General features: G+C 34.0%; 2 protein-coding genes across 2 annotated transcripts; both read left to right on the top strand.

Moving 5' to 3' along the window:
- Positions 1-1,064: 1,064 nt before the first annotated feature.
- GATA13 (GATA transcription factor 13) lies at positions 1,065-4,550 on the top strand. Its single transcript, XM_018128358.2, has 3 exons — positions 1,065-1,236; positions 1,951-2,305; positions 3,603-4,550. Exons 2-3 carry the CDS (start codon positions 1,991-1,993, stop codon positions 4,314-4,316), a joined length of 1,029 nt encoding a protein of 342 aa, XP_017983847.2. The 5' UTR covers positions 1,065-1,236; positions 1,951-1,990; the 3' UTR covers positions 4,317-4,550.
- Positions 4,551-13,527: 8,977 nt separating this feature from the next.
- ARF10 (auxin response factor 10) lies at positions 13,528-18,459 on the top strand. Its single transcript, XM_018127204.2, has 4 exons — positions 13,528-15,521; positions 16,814-17,721; positions 17,885-17,950; positions 18,093-18,459. The coding sequence occupies exons 1-4, from the start codon at positions 14,427-14,429 to the stop codon at positions 18,172-18,174; spliced, it is 2,151 nt and encodes a 716-aa protein (XP_017982693.2). The 5' UTR covers positions 13,528-14,426; the 3' UTR covers positions 18,175-18,459.
- Positions 18,460-22,895: the final 4,436 nt, after the last annotated feature.

The following is a 22,895-nucleotide window of genomic DNA, read 5'->3' as shown; positions in this document are numbered from 1 at the left end:
TTTACTCAGATACATTCAATATGTTATACATTGTCGATGCATTAAATATAAATCAAATAAGTCTCGATCTTTATGCTAGAAATGGCTACTGTGAATATGGAATAGGTCTCGATCTTTATACTAGAGATGGCTACTTTGAATACTTATACCTTGAAGGGAAACCCCCAAGAAACAAGGGAAAAGGATTCACTCAACCCTTTTCCAAGCTACACACCCCCTTTTCTTCCTATAACAATTTTCCCATTTCCCCCCTATTCAAAAGAAGATTCAATCTTAAAATGCTTTCCCCAATAACCCAAGCCCTCGAATTGCAAGGCTATTCTGAAGGGGCACAAGCCAAGTGCAAAAGCTTGCCCAATCCTTCCCTCAGTCAAAGCCAAGAGGTAAAAAAGGCAGGCACCTAAAATTGAGGTGTGCCCAACCCCCATTCCCTACAATCACTACCTTTGTCCTTCTTTACCTTGTGGTAAAATAAATAAATAAATAATAAAAATGGAAAATGAAAAGAAAGAAAGGCCAAGGAATGAAAATGAAAATAAGGGACCACAGCATGTGGAAGATCCAACTAAATAATTGGGACCCAGATTGCAATACCAAAAAGGCAATGATTTCTCCTCCCCTCCAACTCCATCTCGTCGGTGATCTCTTCCATCCTTTTTTTAACATAATTGAAACCCTTTTGGATCTACCCTCCTTCCCCTCTCAATCCCTAATTTAACTTAATTCTTCCCTATTAAATATCAACCCTTTTATGTAAAATTTGTATCGATTGAACCGATTTAATCGAATTTTTATTTTATTTTATAATAATGTTTTTAGATATTACTCGTATTTTAAAATAATGGGTTCTTTTAAAAAACTCGATTCTCGATTTAATTTAAATCGATCGAGAAGACAAATATTTAGGAAGGAAAGGAAGAAGAAATGTTAATATGGAAAGTTTATTTTCTGATTGAGAGATGAGCGGTGATCAAAAGGGAACCGCACAGCCACCTCCATGTGCGCCTTCCCACATGAACTTAACTTATTTACTCTTTTCTCCCTTTCTCTCTCTCTGTCTCTCTCTCTCCACAAAATCCCTAAAAATCCCAATCTCAGACACAAAGAGATTCAAAGGAATCTCGTCTTCTTCCCTTCCCTGCCCTTTCCTTCCTCTCTCTCGTTCTCTTGTATTTTCTCTCTCATTTTCCTCTGATCCAAACAATGCCTCTCCTTCAACCTTCTCCTTGAAACCAGGTCCACTCTCTCTCTCTCTCTCTGTTTCTTTGCATTTTGCTTTCATTTTTTGAGGGTTAAAAAGAAAAGATTTTTCATTTAGCATTTTGACATTTCTCTTCTCCAGTATGCCTGCATTTTACTTTGGCTTTCTGTTTGGTTACTAAGGAAATGAAGGGAAAAGAAAACGGGTGCTAACACTCTTTTTCTTTGGGAATTATTTACCAATTTTCCGACCTTTTTCTTGGGCTGCATTTTGATTTTCCATGTATCCAAACAAGCTTATGAAAAAAGAAAAAATTTTACATTTTTTTGAGCTGATATTACTAGTTTTAATATTTTATTTATTAATAATAGTAATTTGTTTGGTAATTATCCATGCTAAAATGACGACTTAAAGTGATTCTACAAACCAAGAAAGAGACAATTTTTCCATATATAAAATTCACCCAAATAGGAAACTTTATTATTTTTGCCTAATATATTACTTTAGAGACCTTAATTGCTTGAAATTTTTTATTTTTTTAAGATAATGAAGTAATTGCTCAAGATTTTACTGCTTTGTGAAAAAAAAAACATAATAAATAGAACGCGTAATTTTAGCTTGATAAGGTAATTTCCAAATTGGATAATAACTCTTTTACTTGGCATTTGATGTTTAAATAGTTGGATTAAATGTGTTTCATTTTATTGTACTAGTAATTAACTTTTTGTTTTTTGCTATTGTGTGAGCAGAAAAACAGAGAAAAAGCGGAAAAAATTCGGAATATAAATTATGAATAATTCTTGGTTTGACAAAACCTTCAATGGGGTCAACGATGATTTCTTTGATGACGTAATAAAGTATTTGGATTTCCCATTGGAAGATGTTGAAGCCAACGATGGTAGTGGCGGTGGTAGTAGTGGAGAAGATGTTATAAAAGATTTTCATTTGCCTCTTGAAGATAGTGGTGGAGGTGGGGGTGGTGAAGAGTGGGATTGTAACTTTCAAAACTTGGAGCCGCCACCTGCAAATGTTTTGGCTGGATTGTCTTCTGGCTTTTATGGGGATTTTTTCGGTGATAATTTGGCGAAAAACCTTTCTGTCTCAGTGAGTTCCCTTTGTTTTCCCTTACACTAATGTTGAGTAATACACATGTTTATGAATTAAGCAGTTATGTGAAAGTGGGTGATTTTGATGTGTGTATGGGATTACCATTGGAATTCTTCCTTCTAAATTTGTTTTCACATTATCCAGATAGTTTTGTATAGTCTTTAGAGTCAATATGAAATATGATGCATTAAAAAAATAGTAGCCCATTGATTCTTATGTAACACAGAAGTATGAAATGTTGGTTGGGAATTGGATATACAAGTTCTTTATGTGTCTCTGGCTTTTGAAATAATTAACCATTTCTACTTGCTGGAGAGCTTGTTTACAAGTAGACATTACATATCACTCATGGCATGGGACTAAAACTGTGCTTTGCCTAACCATGCTTTTATCCTGCTGAAAACTTTGCTTGTCTATTGGATTAGTGTTCTGGTGGTGTCTATTAAGTTTGGGCTGGATTGTACAATCTACCTTGTGCATCTTGGCACGCCAAGTGCTATGTTGAATGAATGATTGCATGTGGACATTCATGGTTTACTTTTCAGAAAGCAACCATTATTAGGCAATTTGGTGATCTTTCATTCATACTTTATTTGAAAGCAATTTCAGGGATGTAGCTTTGTTTCTAAGATATGCAGTGTCTCTAAACCCCTGAAGGTACTTCGACATTCTGTTCTTTATTGATCAAATTCTTCTGTGAAGGGTGCTCTGGACAGAGCATTGGTGAAAACAGGTTATTTAGTGTGGTGAAGAGGCTTAATATGAAAATGGTTCAAGAGATTGAGACAATAGGCAGATGTTGTACTTTTCAAAGATAAGAGATGCACTGTATTTTGTGCTGTAGATACAATAAAAACATGGGCATACTACATGCACTCTTGCACCACATGATGTTGCACTGTGGAACAGCTGTTTGGTCCATGCAAGTAAGCAGGCCCAATCAGTGCTTGGTTTGCCTTGCCAATAAATGGATGGGACCACCTGATAATGCTGTTGATTGTGACTCTCTGATTGATGTCCAACGGGAGGGTGGCTCTTTCTATGACGAATTTTATAAAACATTTATGCAATCATTGTAGCTGATAATTTTTATGAAATGGATGGTGGTCTTTTCTATTACTTTTTTCAACTAAATCCTCGTACAGCTACGATAAAGATAAACAACTTATCCTTTGGAAGGTTCTTTTTTCTGTCTTTATATATTTAGGTTATTTTATAGGACAAGATAGGACTAAAATCTTCCTTAACCTCGTTTCTGACTTTGTGCTGAATTCTTCTTCCCTTTTGTGTCTAGTGTGATGGATCATCTCAGCCAAACCAGCAAACAAGTACTACCAAAGCATCCTCCAGCAGAAGCATTACCCTAAACAGCGAGTCTGCTGATCTCAAAGGTTCAAACCGGTTCCAGACCTCCAGTCCAGTATCTGTACTTGAAAGCAGTAGCTCTTGCTCAGCTGCAAATCCCACACCTATTGATCCTAATCTCAGTTTCCCAGTGAAGCGCAGTCGAAGCAAGCGCCGACGAGTATCTACCTTCAACCTGCACGTCTCATTGCCATTCATTTCCTCCACCTCCTCTACCTCCAGAGGATCTAATTCTCTGGTTGGTTCTGAATCAGAATCAGAAAGCCATCTTACTGAGAAATCTGCCAAAAAGAGACAGAAGAAGAAAAGGAACCTGACATTGCTTTCAGGATCCAGTGAGATCAAGAAATCCCCCTCCCAACAGCCAGTTGTTGTTAGGAAATGTATGCACTGTGAAGTCACAAAAACTCCACAATGGAGAGAAGGGCCGATGGGCCCAAAGACCCTCTGTAATGCATGTGGGGTTCGCTACAGGTCCGGCCGCCTCCTTCCAGAGTACCGTCCTGCTGCTAGTCCTACATTTGTGTCATCATTGCACTCCAACTCTCATAAGAAGGTTGTAGAAATGAGAAAAAAAGCCAAGCTGCCGATTTCTGTGATGCCATCAATGTTGTCAATCCCACCAGAAAATTCATTTGGATAGCAACGGCATTGATTATTATTAGTCGGGAAAGCTTCAAATAGTGAGCTTCCTTGTTCTGTGTCTTATATTAATTTTTTGTTTCACTTTTTTTTTTTTCCTTATTTCTCAGTGTGTACATTGATTGAATAAGTAGGAACTTAGATGATGACATGTTTGGCAATTGGCAGAAGGGACAGGCAGGAATAGGCAGAGAATATCTCAGTGAAAGTAGAGGATGGAGGGTGGATTTTCAAATTAGGTTTAGTGATGCTTATGCCATCTTAGAGGTGCTTAACATGTTTGACAGTATCAGGTCTCACCCTATTCATTTATTCTTCTTAAATGCAATTTTTTTAGTGTCTCTTGCTCAACATAATCATCTATTCTTTCAGCCAATTGGGCCTAAACTTTGCAACCGAAAGACAATGCTTTGACACCAAACCCCAAAATGCTTTATGGAAAAGCAACGGAACATAATTCTTGAAAGGGGAAAAAAAGGCGACAGAAAGAGCTGTTCATCAAAGTTTAAAGCTTAATATTTTGGTGAGTTGGTCATTGAATCTAAATGGCAAATCTTACCCAATTCTGAAAGGTTATTTCACTTCAAAAGGCAAGACATTGACAGAACTTTGTTCAAGAAACAAGAGAACAGTAAACCCTCTTTTAAGTTGGGTTGCTTTTCCTTTTTCCTTTTTTAATGCTGAAAGGGAGAAGAATTTCATTGAATCACATCATTACAAATAATTTATCCTTAATATACATAGCCAAGACTATGTATCCCTCAGATGTAAGTAGAATCCATAGCCAAGACTATATAAAGATCAAATAAACCAAATTGGTTGAAGACAAGCAAAACCCATTTTCTCCCTCAAAGTGTAGAAACATAATTCTCTTTTCCAAGGAAAATTGCATCTTCTTTCATGCTCTGTGCACTGCGGATTCTGGCACTGGACAGGACAGCCTTCTAGTGCACCAGACCCATAGTTCACCCAAGCCCATTTCTATAACTCACAGCTTAAGTGATAAATCAATCTTAATTAAAGAGAAAAACTTTCTTTTAATCTGCATCAAGCTTCATTTATAAGAAGCAAATCTTGAACATTTTCTTATTGTCTCGACCTTGCAAAGAACATTGAAAGCAACCATGAAGTCCAGATGTCTCCAGGTCGGGTGCTTTTCAACTTTTTTTCAAATTAAAAAAAAAAAAAACATAGTCAGGGTTTATCAAAAGGGTTTAAGCTCCTTACTATCAATGAGCTCTTGCTTTCTTGCCGAGAATGTGTGAGAAATGGGAAGGAAAATATGAGTTGGGTACTTCTTGTTCTCCATCTTATACTCGAGACCTCCAAATTGACAGCTTTTATTTAAGTGAGATGACTTGGAGAATGCATGGTGATACAAGACTACTCTTTTTTGGAGAACATATTGTACTTATTAGCTTGTTCATTTGGGGTTGGTTGTTGTTATTTTGTTACAGGAAGCCAATGTAAATGAATGCAACCTCTTAAGTGAACATGCTAATGGAGTCTCGATCTGGAGAAATATTTGATGGTATTTTGGATTTTGTTCATGCCCCAAAAGGAAGAAGGCATGGAAGAGGGGACAGCTGAAGTAGACTTGATGCTGAGCTAGCTTCACCTTCAGATTATTTGGACAGCTTTCCCTCCATTTTTCACTGTGATTCTTAGGGTATATATATAGTTGCAAACTGCTTGTTTTTTAGGATGCCAAATGCCTATGTTGACACCCTGACTCGTTAAAATGTTGTTTTGTGTACTTTTTTAAGTGATGATTTGTGCCAGAGATGATCTCTTCCTTCGAAAAAACAAAGCTGATGAGAGCCCTAGTGCCATTGACACCAATTTCCTTCACAGTCTGAAAAGACCATAAACAAACCTGAGAAGAAAGTTGCTTTGTCATCAAGCTCTTCATCTGTCGCCATGTCCATGCCCTTTGCAAACCTTTCTTTCTTAATCACCCAAGAGATCTCATCGTTTGGCAACCTCTGCACCATTTTGCAGATGTTGTTGCTTCTTAGAAACCCTTCACGCTAAGATAACTAAGAAGCAGCAGGACAAGGAGAAGCTAAAGAAACTATCCAAAGGTACTTGGCACTACACAGACGAAATCCTCCTTTTAACCAACCTGGCGGTTAGAAAGTAAATATTGATCCAAGTCCCATGTTAGATGTGTTAGAACAATCAAACTCCCACGAATCTAAGCAGGAGGCTGCACTGGCATTGGCAGCTAGCCCCTTCTATTCTTGCACCTTTGTACTCAAAACTCTCCCAGGGCTTCTTCCTTGCCAAAGAAGGCATTCAAGAAGAACATGCTGGCATTGTGGGGCTACCAGGACTCCTCAATGGAGGCAAGGACCTATAGCTAATAACCCCTTGCAATGCCTGTGGGGCTTTCTGTTACCAGAGTATCATATCATCCACTGGCCAGGCCTACTTTTGTTGCATCCTCACATTTAACTTTTGCCATACGTTTAGTACACGAAATTTTCGTATGCTAATCATATCGACATGATTAAGATAAAAAAACACATTTAATGTTCTTATTTAATGTTCTTATCGTATTATTATCGTGTCACATAAAAAATTATAAAATATACAAAAACATAATCAAATTTCTAAGCCCAGTTAGCTTATTTGAGGCTGTCCTTATAAAAACCCAACCACCATTCCCCAACAAATCATCAAGGCCCAATTGCATGGGCAGGTAACAGTGAGTTACAACAAATTGCTTATTTTCTTGCCACTAAATGATTATCAGCCCTTGTTTCATTGTCCATGTTTCTGTTTATCCTAGCCATTATCTTAGATTTTTCCCTCCCAAAGAGAGAAACACATTTACACATAATTTTTTTTATCATACTTTCAATAACACATCATTAGAGTCAAGAAAAAAATATGTTTGAATTCAACCAATTATCTAGTTTAATTTCATTCATTCATGATTTTTTTTCCATAAATTATTCCCGTACACATGTTTAACAAAAAAAAAACACGTTGATTAACGTTCTATGAACTTACGTGAAATACATGAATTACTTAATTAAACATGCAATACATATCTTAAATGAGATCGATTTTTCAATGATTTAGTCATTATGAATGTAGCGAAACGTTAACAACGATAAAAATTTATCAATTGTTCAACTCTTATCCTTTGCACGTTCACGTAATGAATTAATTATAACATATATGTAATGAAACGATAACAACGACAAAAAAATTATTAATTGTTCACCTCTTATCTTTCACACGTTCACGTAATGAATTAATCATAACGTGTGTAACGAAATGTCTACAACGATAAAAGTATATCAATCTTCCAATCTTTATCATTTACGTAAGATTCACACTTTTATTTGATATATCTAAAAATCATTTGAGATAAATTAAAGGGTTTCAAGTAAAAAATAATAAAATTATGAAAATTTATCAATTGTTCAATCATTATCATATATGTATTATATGTACGTCCACGTAATAATTTAATCCTAATATATGTGACAAAATGTCTATGATTATATAAATTTATTAATTATAATTTTATTTGAGATACTTAAAAATCGATCGAAATAAATTAAAGGGTTTAAATTAAAAAGCAATAAAATTTAAAGAGAGGAATTATAGAGGGATGAGTAGGGTTCTTGGGGGGAGGGGGGATAAAGGCCAAAAGCAACATTCTTTAAAGAGAAGTGACACATACATTTTCAAGGCCGGCCCCATTTTTGGCACGTCCCTCTGATTTGTCTGAAAGATCTCAGCCCTACACGTGGCAAAACTTCACCTGATCTACTGCACTGAGTCAAAAGTTGTGTGTTTTTGTTACCGCAAAAACTCGGACGAGTCTGTTCTGACTCTCTGAGTTGGAAAAACAGTGGGAAAGACACAACGACAGAGATTCCTGGCCTGTCTCCCCCACTCTAAGCCCATGGGGCCCAGTACTTGAAATGTCCCATCAACGGTTTTACGGTCCTCGAGGCCCAGAAAAAGTAAAAAAAGTCGTCTTTCAATCATCATGGGCCGAGGTGCCTTCTGATCCCGCCACGTGGATGTTAGCGGGCCTTGCCGCCAGGTCAGCCGTGGGGTCAACTTTGTACCGCCCGGTTGGTCTTTTAGCTGTCAGAACAAGTGCGGTTTAATTGCGCACCCAGTGCACGGTGGCGAAGACGATCAGGTCGAAATAAGTCGGCGAGTTTTTGGAGTTCTTTTTATTTATTTATTTAGGGGGAGCAAAGAGAAGAGAAGAATTTAAGGGAAAAAGAACAAAATTGGAAAAGGAAAGTGACTTAAAGGCTTACTTTTTTAAGGAAGTTAAAAGGTTTTATAAACACATGTAAATATTTTTCACACGATACCTTATGTTTTTTTTTCAAATTTTTTTTGAAAAGCTTGTTTTTTTTTCAATTAATACTTGTTAATAATTTTTTTATAAATAACTTGTATTAATTAATTAATTTATTTAAAAATATTAATATAATTTTATTAAATAAAATTAACAGTCTAATCTCTTCTAAGAACATATGTTAATTACAAAAATACTGATTAAGAAATAAAAATACTCTATAAGATAGTAATAGTAAAAACCCTAAATTATTAAGTAAGAAAAGCGAAATCGCCAAAAAAAAAAGATGAAATTTACCATAAGAAAAATGTGATGGTTAGCTAATTTTTGGAGCCTGCTTTGCTCCTTGGACTTTTTTATTTTTTTAGGTTTAGGTCATGAAGATGGTTGGCCTAAGAAAGTTATGGCCACCAATTTTTCCCTTTCAAGATAAAACAATTAGGCTTTCGTAATAAGATGGACAATCAAGTTTCCATTGTATTATGATAGTATAGATTACATTTTTTATTATGATTTTATAATATCATGAGATTTTGCAGCACATTATTTAAGAAATTTGGCTTTCAAACATACATCTTCACATATGCCTAACTTTTAAAATAAGCACGTGGTAACAATTAATTAGTCAAGGTCGAGAATACGATTTAGATCATATTATTAATTTTTGTGAAGTTATTTATGCCGTGTTATACTTTAAAACAAATTTAAAGCGAGAATTTTTGGGAAAACTATGTTATTCCAAATATATATATACACGTAAATAACATCGACTGAAATTGTTGACTGGAAATAAATTACATAATTAAGATGTAGTCTTTTGTTATGAGAAAAAAAGAAAAAAGAAAAAAGGGTGTATTTTGAAAGGACCACTTGAGGCAAATACAAAGCCAACAAATCAACCTTTAAAGAGTACCCTAAGGAAAGGAGAGGTTGGTTGGTTGGCCATGGCAAAGGCAAGTTGGGACTTGAGACTAAAGGTGTACAGTCTAAGCATGAGATAAGCATGGGTTCAAAAATCCTGAACTACATTATTGTCTATGATCACAGCACAAAAGATTTGAATTGTTTTAAGGAGGTCATTGTGTATTAATTAGATTGGCAGAGGGGAGGGATGCACCCTTTGGTTGTGTCTGTATCAATGTTGGTTCTTCACCAACCACCTTTCTTTGATCTTGAAGCTTCCTTAATTTCCAGGGCACGTTTCCCCTAACAATTCCATGTTCTCTCAACTTTGTCTACTTGGAAATCATGCCTTCCCCCATTGTCCCTTTTGATGTTGTTTCTTCACCAACAGCTTTCAATTTGTTCTTCTTCTTTCATGCCCAATTCCAGGGGGGCTCCTCTCTCTTCCCATTTTTTTCCTTCTTTAATCTTTGTCTGATTAAGGCTAGAGATTCTGCCCAACTCTCTTAAGAGTTTATTCTTGGATAATGTTGACAAAACTTGTTTTGTATGTGTCTTTCCCATTTGCTGTGTGTTTGTGTTATTTCAAGGCAAAAACTTTAGCTTTCAATTGAAGCCTTGGGGAATTGAAAGTAGTTATCTTAAAGCAAGGACAAATACCATATCTTACAAGGAATTCAAAGAGTACCATCAAGATTTCAACTCAAAGCTTTCTATATACTGAAAATTTTTATCCCTGCAAATGTGAAGGTGGGGAATGATCAGATTCTTTGGGTACATTCAACATTGATTTTTTAAGTATCCAAAGTCCCATAAATATAACAAAAAGGAACCCATTTTTTTTCCCCTAATCTAAGCATGTCAAATAAAGATAAAAAGGGAAAAGGAAAAGAAATTGAATTTGCAAGCTAGCTACTTGACATTATGATGGTGAAGTTTGTAGCAAACTTGGAACTCATCATGTTCAATAATTCAACCATAAGTAATTGCCAAAGGGAGTTTGTGGTTGTTTTGGGTTTCATCCTATTTGCATTTTGCATGCATGGTTTGCATTTATTTTGCCCAATAAATCTTCTTTCTTAGCAATTGTTTTCCCTCTCTAACTATATATTATGCCTAATTATGACACAAGTTTGAAGGAAAATTAAATTAAAAAAAAAGAATATTTTTTCTTTTATTGTAATATGAATTTGATAAACAAATTAGAGTGAAATTGAAATTATTCTTTTCCAAATTCTTATAATATTCATCATTTTCCATATTATAGATAGTTTTCTTTCTCATGATACCATTACTTCATTTTCAAGTTTAAACTTTTTGAAGTGTTTCTATATATATATAAGAACATTTTATCATCACCTAGTTTTTTTTTTTTTATATTTATAATAATTTATCTAAATTGAATTCGCAACTCGAATAGAATAATTCGGATATTGTGATCATCTATCTTGATCTAAATTATTAATTTATAAAAAAAACCTTAATTAAACCTCTAAAATAAGCTTATTTTCTATTTTTTTTCTTCATGGAAATTACAAATGAAAAAAACCAAAGACTCAATCAAACTCATGACTGAGGAACCCGTCTTTTGTTCATGGAGGACTCTTTGCATGACCATGCCGTCTTAATACTAGCTATTTCCTTAAAATACTTTGCAAAAGAGAAAAAAATTAAATATAGTAATTACGTGGCATTCCATAATTGGTTATATCGTCACCACCATGTAACCACATCCTCTTTTTCCTCGTCACCTCCGACCAAAAAATCGCAAAGTCCCCCCCACAAAAGACAATTCCCCACATCCCCTTCACAGAGTGTAAACCACCTTCAACACCCTTACCCATTTATTTTTTGTAGTAATTTATTAAAATAATGACTGCCTTGGTATAAATATACTAAAGTTTTATTTTATTTATTATTAATTAATTTTAGATTAAATCTCGATTTTAAAAATTTAACATTATATCAAAATAGCTATTGTCTTCATTTATTGACTCCTATATATGTTTATTTTTATTAATTTATGTTACGTGATAAATTCGTAATCCTTACACGTTATTAAGGACGAGCAAATAAGTAAATTGAGTGATTTGGTCTGTTATACTTAAGAATAAAATGAATCAAATATTTTTAAAAAATCGGTCAAAATCAACCAAATATAAAAAAAGGTTAAACCGACTAAACATAGAATTGGTTCTACCGGTTTGATTTTGAACAAATAGACCACAATTTTATAACTTTTTTTTTTGTAAATTACAATATTAAAACTTATAAACTTCGTATATAATTATAAAATATATAAATATCTAAATATAGAAAAAGTAGATTTGTTTCTTCACTCACATAATTATTAAGTGTAATAATATAAATAAAGTTTATTATAAATTATAACAATATTTATAGATAAATTAAATATATGTATATATAAATATATTACTTTATTCTAAATATGAAATTAATGACATAATTTATATGTTATAATATTTTAATTTTTATATCAAAGTTTGTATAAATAATAACTAATTATAAATAATATGTTATAAAATTTAAGGTGATAACTAATAAATTTATTAAGTGTAATCATATAAAAATGTCTATTATAAGTTATAATAATGTTTATGTATAAATTACATATATGTATATATAATATATTACTTTATTATATATTTATATATATGAAATTAATGATACAACTTATATGTTATAATGTTTTATATCAAAATTTGTATAAATAATAATTAATTATAAACAATATGTTATAAAAACTAAAGTGATAACTAATAAAGTTATTAAGTGTAATTATATAAATAAAGTTTTATTATAAGTTATAAAAATACTTTTGTATAAATTAAATATATATAATATATTTATACAATTATATATATATTTATAACATTTTATATTACGAAACATTAATATGACGTAATAATTATAACATATTAATATGTAAGACATTTACTATCATTATTATAATATTAACATATAAGTTATATTATTTAAAATATATAACTTATAATTTTATACTAATTCAGATTTATAAATAAATAAATATATATAGTTAATATTAAATTGCTATGATTATGATTTATACATGTACATAAAATAAATTAATGTATTTTAAGTATATTATTAATTAAGTTTACTATCGATTTTTATTAAAATATATATAATACTATATATTAATATATAAAAAATAGTTTGGTTTTTAAGTGGATTGGTATAAAAATTTTAAAATCGAAAACTGACCAAAAAATCAATTGGATTAAATATTTTAAACTAATTGACCCAATAAATCAATTAGATCAAACCGTTTTACTCAAATCACTTTTAATTTAAATAAGTAATTAATTTGATTTGGTTTTGTTTACTCTTACACATTATAGTACCACATCTAGTTTAAGAACTTTCTTTTATTGATTCATGTCACGTATTAAGTTTGTGATACTTACTCGTGAAAAAAATATTAAAATGATTACGTGATAAATTTGTAATTTTTATATATAAAAACGTATTAAAATAATCACATAATAAATCCGTATTACTTACAATAAACATATAAACATAACAAATACTTCTCTACTTAAATATTTGATTTAAGAATTTAACATAATTGCGGCTGAGTCACGCTCCGGAAAGGAAACAGGCTGAAAAACAGAGCAGAGGATTGGTCAGGTTTGAGTTCCAAACCAATGGGCTAGCTAAGTTTAACTATGGTAACCCAAAGTTTAATCATGCAATTGACCATGGTTAGTTAGTTTTTGTCTAGGATGTTTCAGAATACTGTGCTAGAGTGACAGAACACTGGGGGATCTCTCTCTTTCCTCTCTTCACTGCATATTCTGTCGCGATATTTTTACTTGTTCGCTGCATACCACGACATGAGATTTTAACGCCATAATCAAAAAATAAATAAAAAGATAAAAACTTTTTTATTAATATTAAAAAAAATTTAACCTTTTTGTTTGATCTGGGATCTCTTTGTTTGTTCTGTTTCTGTTTTCTATAGAGAGGGGGAGAGAGAGAGAGAGAGAGTTTTCAGTTTTAAGGGCTTTAAAAGGTGAAAAAAGATAAGAACAACGAGTCAGGTGGTAGAGAGAGAAAGTAAGAAGAAAAAAGGGTTTGATTTTGCAGTTTGGAGTTTAGTGATACGAGAGAGAGAGAGAGAGAGATGAATTCAGATGGCGATGTGGTGGTCGTTTCCGTACCTGATTTCTGATATCAGATTAATGTTCTTTCCCATCTTTTCTGTGTAAAAATCAAAGAAACCCAGTTTCAAAAACCAACTAAAATTTTTCAAGTTTTAACGAATCATCAAAAGTTTTGTCTTTCTAGTAGTAGGAATACAGTGTTTTGAAGAGTAAATCAGAGGGGGGTTTGTTTTTTTTTTTTATCCTTTTGAAAACTATTTTCTGTCTCATTTGCCAGTCTCTTTCTTTTACTGTTTAATCGTCACGCGAGGGAAAGAGAGAGAGAGAGAGAGAGAGAGGGGAAGATTAGGCAGAGAGAAAAGGAAAGGAAGGCTTTTGCATTAAAAAGGGTGTTCTTTTTTTTTTTTTTTGAAAGACCGGAAAGGAGGGTTGTTTGTTTTTTGTTTGTTTTTTTTAACCAAAAAGGTGAGAGATTTTTCATTAATGTCCTAAAATTTAATGAACTGGGTTTACTTTTCAGTTGTTGTTTCATTTTAACTTCTTTCCTTCATGTCTCAAACTTAAATTCATTGCCAATTCTTGGTTCGTTCACAGCATTAACTCAGAAGTTCTAGATTTTCAAATCTTCAAAGTTTCTTGTTTTTTGTTTTTTCTCTTCTGTCCCCAAAAGAAAAAATTTTCCCAACTTCAAAGGCCGATCAGAAGAGACCACCCCAAAGAAATGAAGGAGCCAGAAAAGAGCTTGGATCCACAGCTATGGCATGCTTGTGCTGGATCCATGGTTCAAATCCCACCAGTGAACTCCAAAGTCTTCTACTTTCCTCAAGGCCATGCTGAGCACTCTCTCTCCTCGGTGGATTTCTCGTCTTCTCCTCAAATACCGGCTTTTGTTATCTGCCGGGTGGCTTCTGTCAAATTCTTGGCTGATACTGAAACTGATGAAGTTTATGCCAAGATCATGCTTATACCATTGTCAAACAGTGAGCTTGATCTTGAGGAGGATGCCGTTTTAGGTGGTGGCTCTAATGGGTCTGATAATGTCGAAAAGCCTGCTTCTTTTGCTAAGACATTGACTCAGTCTGATGCAAACAATGGGGGTGGTTTTTCTGTTCCAAGATATTGTGCTGAAACCATTTTTCCAAGATTGGATTACACTGCGGATCCTCCTGTTCAAACTGTTATAGCCAAGGATGTTCATGGTGAGATTTGGAAGTTTAGGCATATCTATAGGGGGACTCCTAGGAGACATCTGTTGACTACCGGCTGGAGTACTTTTGTAAACCAGAAAAAACTTGTTGCTGGGGACTCAATTGTGTTCTTGAGAGCCGAAAATGGTGATCTTTGTGTTGGTATTAGGCGAGCAAAGCGTGGGATTGGAAATGGACCTGAGTCTGGTACTCCAGGTTGGAATTCGGGTCTTGGAAATGGAAATTGTGTTGGTCCTTATGGAGGGTTTTCAGCTTTCCTGAGGGAGGACGAGAGTAAGATAATGCGAAATGGAAATTTGGGTTGTGGTGGGAATTTGAGAGGAAAGGGAAAAGTGAGGCCAGAGGCTGTCTTGGAGGCTGTGGCGCTTGCTGCTGGTGGCCAGCCATTTGAGGTTATTTATTACCCTAGAGCAAGCACACCGGAGTTTTGTGTCAAGGCATCTGGAGTAAAGGCGGCAATGAGGATTCATTGGTGTTCCGGGATGAGGTTCAAGATGGCTTTTGAGACTGAGGATTCTTCTAGGATCAGCTGGTTCATGGGGACTGTATCTTCTGTTCAAGTTGCTGATCCCATCCGATGGCCTAATTCGCCATGGCGGCTTCTCCAGGTTCTATATTTCTCTTTGATTCTTATGGATTTGTGTGAAATCTTGGTTTATATCTTTGCTAAATTGGCACCTGCTAAGCCATGATTATTAGCTGTTTTGAAATCCTACACTGTCATCTTGGGTTTTGAAGACCGCATCATAGCCTTATAACCTCTTAACCCTGGTATCATTTAGTATAAATTGGGTCTTTCTGATGGATTAGGTGAATTAATGAGCTTTATCCAAGTACAAATTAGCTTTTCAACCTCTTCTTTGCAGCACTATTATGATTCTTGGTATACCATGTTTTTAATTCTTCCTAGTCTTTTCAAGTCTGGAACTGCTTTCCTGTATCAGCGCCCTCATTCAATTTTTCTATAACCGACTTTGTTCATGTCTTGCACTTGTTTTGATGGATTCAACTACTTTTTTTCCTGCTAACATTATGTTACCACAAATACTCTGTTTCTAGTATGGTATTTAGTGAATTGTGGCCCAGAGTGCCAACTTGATCATTCCTTTATTAGGTGGGTGGCTGTCTGGCATGACCATTGTGGAATTCATTAGCTAACACGATTCTAGCTGGTTCATGAAATTATTACAAGGGAACATGCTTTTTTCTTTTTGCCTTATAATCGATATTCATGAATATTTTTAGCAATTTGGTTGTTTCTGGTGCATTTGCTGATTTAATCTAAAGGACAATTGTAATCTGTATTCTGACTGAAGAAATCAACTTGCATCAAATTGTTTCTTCAATTTTTGATTTGGTCGTCCTTGTTGCTAATAAATGGCTTGATCTGGGGACTGAAAATTTTATTCATGGCCTTTACTCTTTCTGACAGATATAGTTCAATTTGTCCCTTTATTATAAACTATAAAGTGAATTGCTTATGAAAACAGATATCTGACACAGCTTATTTATTAGCTGTACAAATTTGTTCTTGGTCATTTAAGCTTTCAGGTTTTTAGAATCACTTAATTGTATAATATACGGGCAAAAAGAAAATCATTCCGGAGCTTAGCTCCATGTAAATATGGGCTAATCACAATAAATCATTAATCTTTAGATTATTAATTTTAAATTCTCTAGATAAATTTTACTCTTAGATTCTCTTTTGGTTCCTCGAAAGACAAATTGGCTTGCAGACGCATTCTAAAAAGTGGATATCTAAGCTTTCTTGATCCACAAAGGCATTAAAATAGTTGTTACTGTTTATCCCATTCCTTGATAAGAAATTAGGTGATGCAAGAGCCACAGTTAGTGATCCTTGTCACAGCCCTTCCTTCTTACATATTAATTGCTATTGCAGGTGACATGGGATGAACCAGATTTGCTGCAAAATGTTAAGCGTGTGAGTCCCTGGTTGGTTGAATTGGTATCTAACATGCCTGCCATCCACCTGTCACCCTTCTCCCCACCGAGAAAGAAGTTGCGGCTCCCCCAACACCTTGACTTGCCCCTTGACGGACAATTTCTGATGCCATCGTTTTCAGGCAATCCCCTTGGGCCAAGCAGCCCTTTACATTGTTTATCTGATAATGCTCCTGCAGGCATACAGGGAGCCAGGCATGCTCAATTTGGATTATCTTTATCAGATCTCCATCTTAATAATAAACTGCAGTCAGGACTGTTTCTGTCCAGTTTCCAGCGGTTTGATCCACACTCTAGAATTTCTAATGGCATCATGATGGCAAGGCGCACAAACAGCAATGATAATCTATCTTGCTTGCTAACGATGGGGAGTTCTAGTCAGGAGGAGAAATCTGATAACGCAAAAAGACACCAGTTTTTACTCTTTGGTCAGCCAATACTTACTGAGCAGCAGCTCTCTCGAAGCTGTTCAAGTGAAGCTGTCTCTCAAGTTATTAACGGAAAGAGTTCAGTAGATGGTAATGCAGACAAAACCAAAGATGCTTCTGATGGTTCGGGTTCTGCTCTTGAGAATCAATTTTCTCCAGAGAAGTCATCTCCTGCTCGATTTTTGTGGCACCCGGACTATCGAACCACAGAACCTGGCCTGGATACTGGTCATTGCAAGGTATTCTTGGAGTCAGAGGATGTGGGACGAACTCTTGACCTGTCAGTTCTTAGTTCTTATGAAGAGCTATATAAAAGGTTGGCCAACATGTTTGGAATAGAAAGATCAGAGATGTTGGGCCATGTGCTGTATCGAGATGCAACAGGTGCCGTCAAGCAAACTGGAGATGTACCATTCAGGTATCAACTTGAAAAACTCCATATACCGTTTTACAGTTTTTCTGTTCTTGCAAATACAGAAATCATGAGCTGCAAAACATCTGAATTTCTGATGTTTAACTGCAGTTAGCTTCTTCGGGCTTATGTTTTACACAATCTGTTGTTCTCCTCTTTGTTTTTGTAGTGCTTTTATAAAGACAGCCAAAAGATTGACAATAAGGATGGATTCAGGCAATGATACTGTTGGAAGGTCAGTCAAGCCTTCTCAATTTTTTCATTTTTCCTCTGTTTATGAGTTTCAAACCAATATCTCCAACTCGCAATGCAAAGTTCTAAGCTTGTTGGTTTGCTAACAACTCGTTCATACTAAACCCCATAACCCTTTTTTCCAGGTCATGGCTTACTGGGATTCGAACTGCTGAAAATGGACTAGATGGGCCAAACAAGACAGGTCCCTTGAGCATATTTGCATGATTCAGAGCCATTGTCGATAAAAAAATGAAACATGCATGGATCTTTCAAGAATTAAACAGTATCAAAGACTTTTTAGCTCCTCTTAGGGGATGTCTATATAGGTTTCTTGTCCAAGTATTTGTATCCAACAGAACATCCATGTCTTTATAATCTGCTGAATGTTTTATCAGTTTATGTTGATGTTGACCATCACTCCATCCACTCAAAAGTACAATTGTAAGGAACTCTGTTTAGCTCTTGTTTCCCACATATGCGTCATATTGCAATTGAAGATTCCCCTCTCTACTACGCTTTTTTTTTATTTTTTTCCGAAATTTGTTACAAATGCATGCATTTGATGTTCATTACCAATGAAAACACTGATAAAATTATTACTTTTCGGATCAATAATAATATTTGAGGAGATGATTATTCACAAGTCTGAATTATTATAATCTTATGACCAACCATTAGGATTCATTGAGCAAAACCTTGGGATCGTCATGAAAGGAAACACAAACATAAGGAGAAGTGAAGAGATTGGGATCATAAACACGGAAAACATGGAAGACTTGCTGACTGTTCCGGCCAAGCTGGGTGTGGTCTGGTTCAGGGTTTGTAAACACTGTACCAAAAACTAACGCAAATCCCAAAACTGAAAACTAGAAAAACAAGACAAGATGTTAATGTCTTTGATGAGGGTCCAAATCAAAACCCGAAGTCTTTTTTTCAACCTTATAATTAATTAAATTAATTTCAAAAACTCGCCACACGTGAGGTTGAGACCAATCACCAAACACCAATGGGGGCTTGGAAGATTGGATGTGATCAATATGGTCCCACGTGTGGCCCCGCTTTCCTCGCCGTTTTTGATGGTCGAGCCCTTTTGCATTTTGACTGTATTGCTCTTCTTCTCCTCCACTTGAAACCCAAGCTTGTCATTTAATCCTCTTTTTTTTTTTTTTCCCATTTTCATTAGCTTTACAAGTTAGAATCTAATCCCACAATATCTTATGACAATACCAAAAATGGGTTATGCTTAATAATTTGATATCTTAAAAAATAAAATAAAAATATGATAATGTATAATATTTTATTCAAAAGATATACTTTAAGATAAAAAAATTTTACTTTAAACTTGACGAAAATTGATTCAATGATTATTATAAGACCTTTCTACTCGAAGAAAAGAGTCTGAATCGTTTTCATTTTTTTTATAATTCGTTATTATATAGTTTCTTAAAGATCAACAAAGTCAAGTTTAGTCAAAGAGACAACAAATTTTTGAAGTGAGGAAAGGCAAAGGAGGTGAAAAATTGGGTGGGGGAAATGGATAAACTTTCTCACATCTTTCCATGTAGCATTTCACTTTGCAATTTTCCTTCTTTCTGGTTTTCAGTTCCCCATTTTATGGGATCTGTTTTCTTTTAGGGGCTGAAATTTTACATTTTTATGCTCTTTGTTGGGGACTTGGTAATAATTTCAACAATATTTAATTAACAAGACCCGAATTCTAATAATAAAATGAAAGTTAAATGTTACTTACATCTCTTGTAATTTTAAGTTTTTTACATAACAATTCACATTATTTTTCGATTAGTATTCCGCCTATAGTATCTCTTTTCATAAAAAATAATATGATTAATTTTGTTTAATAGTAATAATGATGATAAAAACTCAAAACCCATGGGATTGAAGGCAGCAAAATAAGCATAGGGCACTGAATCCAACAAGAAGAGCTGTTAATGGGTGTTTTAAATGTTGTAAGACTAACTTTGAGCTTTCATCCACTTTGAACATATAACTAATTAATTACTCCAATTAATGTTAAACACACAAGATCCAAGAATATTGCAAAAAATGGCACTTTTCATAAACAATCCCTCAAACCCAAATTTTTTCCTTAATTATGAGTGGTAATTACTATTTTTGTTTTTTTTTTTTTTGTTAGAACAATATAAGGAATCATCATATGTGATTTTAATTTGTCTTTAATTATTTCTTGAATATGAAGGGCTGTTAAATTAGATACTGAATACAATGAAGAAAGAAATTAATTTTGATATTAAAATAAATAAATAATTAATTAATTAAAATTTTGGGATTTAGGTTTAATAATTAATTTAAAAGAGAAAATAATTACAAAGAAAATAAAAAGAAAATGTCTTTTAAGCATAAACGACAGAGATTTGATGACGTGGCGTGAAAGCCCCGTTCGTGCGGTGGACCCCAAGTGGGTTGTTTCTTTTTTGTTTGGTTCCTTGTGAAGGTGAAAGATTTTGACTTGGGTTAGGTTGGGGTAAATTTTCTACATGTCGTACAGTAGAGATTAATTTCGCCTGCTTCTGATGTACGGTCAAGATTTCTTCCGTTTTTACCGCCGTCGCTGTGGATTTGGATGACGACAAAACAAAATCTCATCTTCTCTCAACAAACACCAAAATATTGAGATTTTGACTTATCGTGATATTTTCAACTCTCCATTTTCTTAAGGCTTCATTTACTTTCCTTATTTCGTTTATTATTTATTATTGTCAAAACTTTATTCTAATTCTTTTATTATTAATTTATTTTTATGGATTGAAATTAAGCCTTGACATAATTTTTAATAACCATAAATAATATGACGATTAAAATTTAAGATTCGAATTCCTATTCTTACATCTTTTTATTTACCAAAAATATATATTTCGGTTTAAGCTCTATATATGAAAATGTTTTTGTTTTTATTTAATTGTTTCTTATGTAAAAATGATAAAAATTTTAACCGTTACATTAATTTTTTTTTTAGTATTAGCAAAATATATAAGTTTTAACCTAATAAGATAATATGGAATCTTTAGGTTCTTTTAGAAAATAAAATGAGTTTATATATTATGTGTATCAGACAATATATAAATTCTATACACCAACAATGAAATTATTATGGCCAAGAAATGATTAAAGGAAAAGGGGTTAGTTAATTTGTAGATAAGGTAGAATTAATAGAACATCACATGTTTGTGTTGCAAAAGGGTTAGTTAGGTGTTCTGTTAGTTCATGTTGTCCAAATAATTATGGTTGGAGATCATGACATGTTTCCATACTTTACAATTTTTGTTTGAATGTTTCCATACTATACTAGATTCTTTTATATAATAAAAAAGAATATTAATATATAGAAAAATTAGTAGATAATTAATGGGCAAATTGTAAAGTATTAAATTAAAATAAATATTAAAGAATTTATATTCAATGCATTGTTAGGGTATAGTCATTTGATCACAATGAATAATATTGATTTATATGCTAATTAATGGTGATTATTAGTTGGATGATCTTTCCTCGTCTCTATGTGCGGACCTATGTGGAATATATTTTTATATTAAAAATAAATTATTCAATCGTATCAAAAACAAGTTAAAAGATGGAATCTAGAAATACCCAAATTTGAAGTCAAGAGAATTATGTGATTTTTGATCCAAAAATGAAAGGAAATGCGCAAAGTGCAAAGACTGTCTTTTGGTAGTGGAGGGATTAATTAAGCAAAGGGTGACCAAAGGGAAAAACACCATAATCCTTTTGAAAGGACACCTTAATACAATTTGGCTTTCAAATCAACTTGAAAAGGATAACTAGAATAGTGAGTGAAAGGGCCTCATAGTCCTCAACCCAAGAACAAACAAACAGAAACAAAGGTAAAGGCAAAGGCTGCATGAGAACAAAGGGATGTGGGAGAGAACAGGGTTTGAAACTATTCAAGAAAAGAAAGAGAGAGAGAAATAAAAGGGTTGTTTATTGGATTTTGGAGGTCGATCAATGTCACAAACAGGGAAAGAAAATGAAGAAGAGAACTAGGAAAGCAAATTTCATCACTTTATGGTCATGGGGATAGTCAAAATACATCATGATGATTGAGGAGGTGTGTTTTTGGTGATCATGGAGAGCAAAGAAAAAGATATTGGGCTTTCACTATCAACCAAGAAAAAATTGTTCAAACAATGGAATGATGATTTGATAATGCAAAATTGCATAAGAAGGCGGCCAACCCCACCCCCCCCTTTCCCACAGGATTTATGGTGTGTTGGATGTGAGTTGATGGTACACAGGGTTTGACAGAGTTAAAAACTGAGAGAGAAGAAGGGAATCAGGGTCAGCTGTCATAACATGAATGATGTGAAGTAACTTTGTTGCAGCCTCTCTTGATTTGGGAAGTGGGAGCAGGGGATTCGAGGCTTTGATTAAGCAGAGAGATGGTGGACTCAATTTGGGCACGTCGAAATAAGCATACTGATAAGGACAAAAAGCAGACAAAGAAATGATCAGTGGGACAGAGGAAAACAATGGCTACTGATATTGAGGCAAAGCCATCCCCTATCCTCTGCACGTTGTAGGTTCATCTATGTAGTTTTACTGCTCCTCATCACATGATTCGGATCGTTTTTAATAATAAATTAATAATCAAAATCAAGCATCTACAGGAGAGAAGAGAAGATTAAAGTTCAACCTGAGAATAAGATTAATACCAGTCTAAACCGATCATTAAACTCTGTTCCAAGACACGAGAAAGTGGCACAACATTGAAGAAATAAACCATGAGAAAGAACCTGGCCAATATCAAGAACACACCGCCGGGATGCTTGTTGGCTGGAGATGAATGAATTGACAAAGACGAATAAGCCTCTTATAAAGGTCAGTTTTATAGAGAGATCAGGACAACCTTTGCATATCTACAGGAAGCTCAGGTATGACTGAATTGATCC

This window comes from Theobroma cacao, chromosome 9 (assembly GCF_053813885.1).
Source record: "Theobroma cacao isolate CCN51 chromosome 9, ASM5381388v1, whole genome shotgun sequence".
Lineage (NCBI taxonomy): Eukaryota > Viridiplantae > Streptophyta > Magnoliopsida > Malvales > Malvaceae > Theobroma > Theobroma cacao.
This window is presented reverse-complemented; position numbering and strand designations above follow the sequence as displayed.

Bases quoted from the DNA above. Each gene is read 5' to 3' on its own strand.
- GATA13 (XM_018128358.2), top strand. From the start codon at position 1,991: ATGAATAATTCTTGGTTTGACAAAACCTTCAATGGGGTCAACGATGAT. The intron at 2,306-3,602 runs GTGAGTTCCCTT...TTTTGTGTCTAG, and splicing joins CGAAAAACCTTTCTGTCTCA to TGTGATGGATCATCTCAGCC.
- ARF10 (XM_018127204.2), top strand. From the start codon at position 14,427: ATGAAGGAGCCAGAAAAGAGCTTGGATCCACAGCTATGGCATGCTTGT. The intron at 15,522-16,813 runs GTTCTATATTTC...TTGCTATTGCAG, and splicing joins CGCCATGGCGGCTTCTCCAG to GTGACATGGGATGAACCAGA. The intron at 17,722-17,884 runs GTATCAACTTGA...TTGTTTTTGTAG, and splicing joins ACTGGAGATGTACCATTCAG to TGCTTTTATAAAGACAGCCA.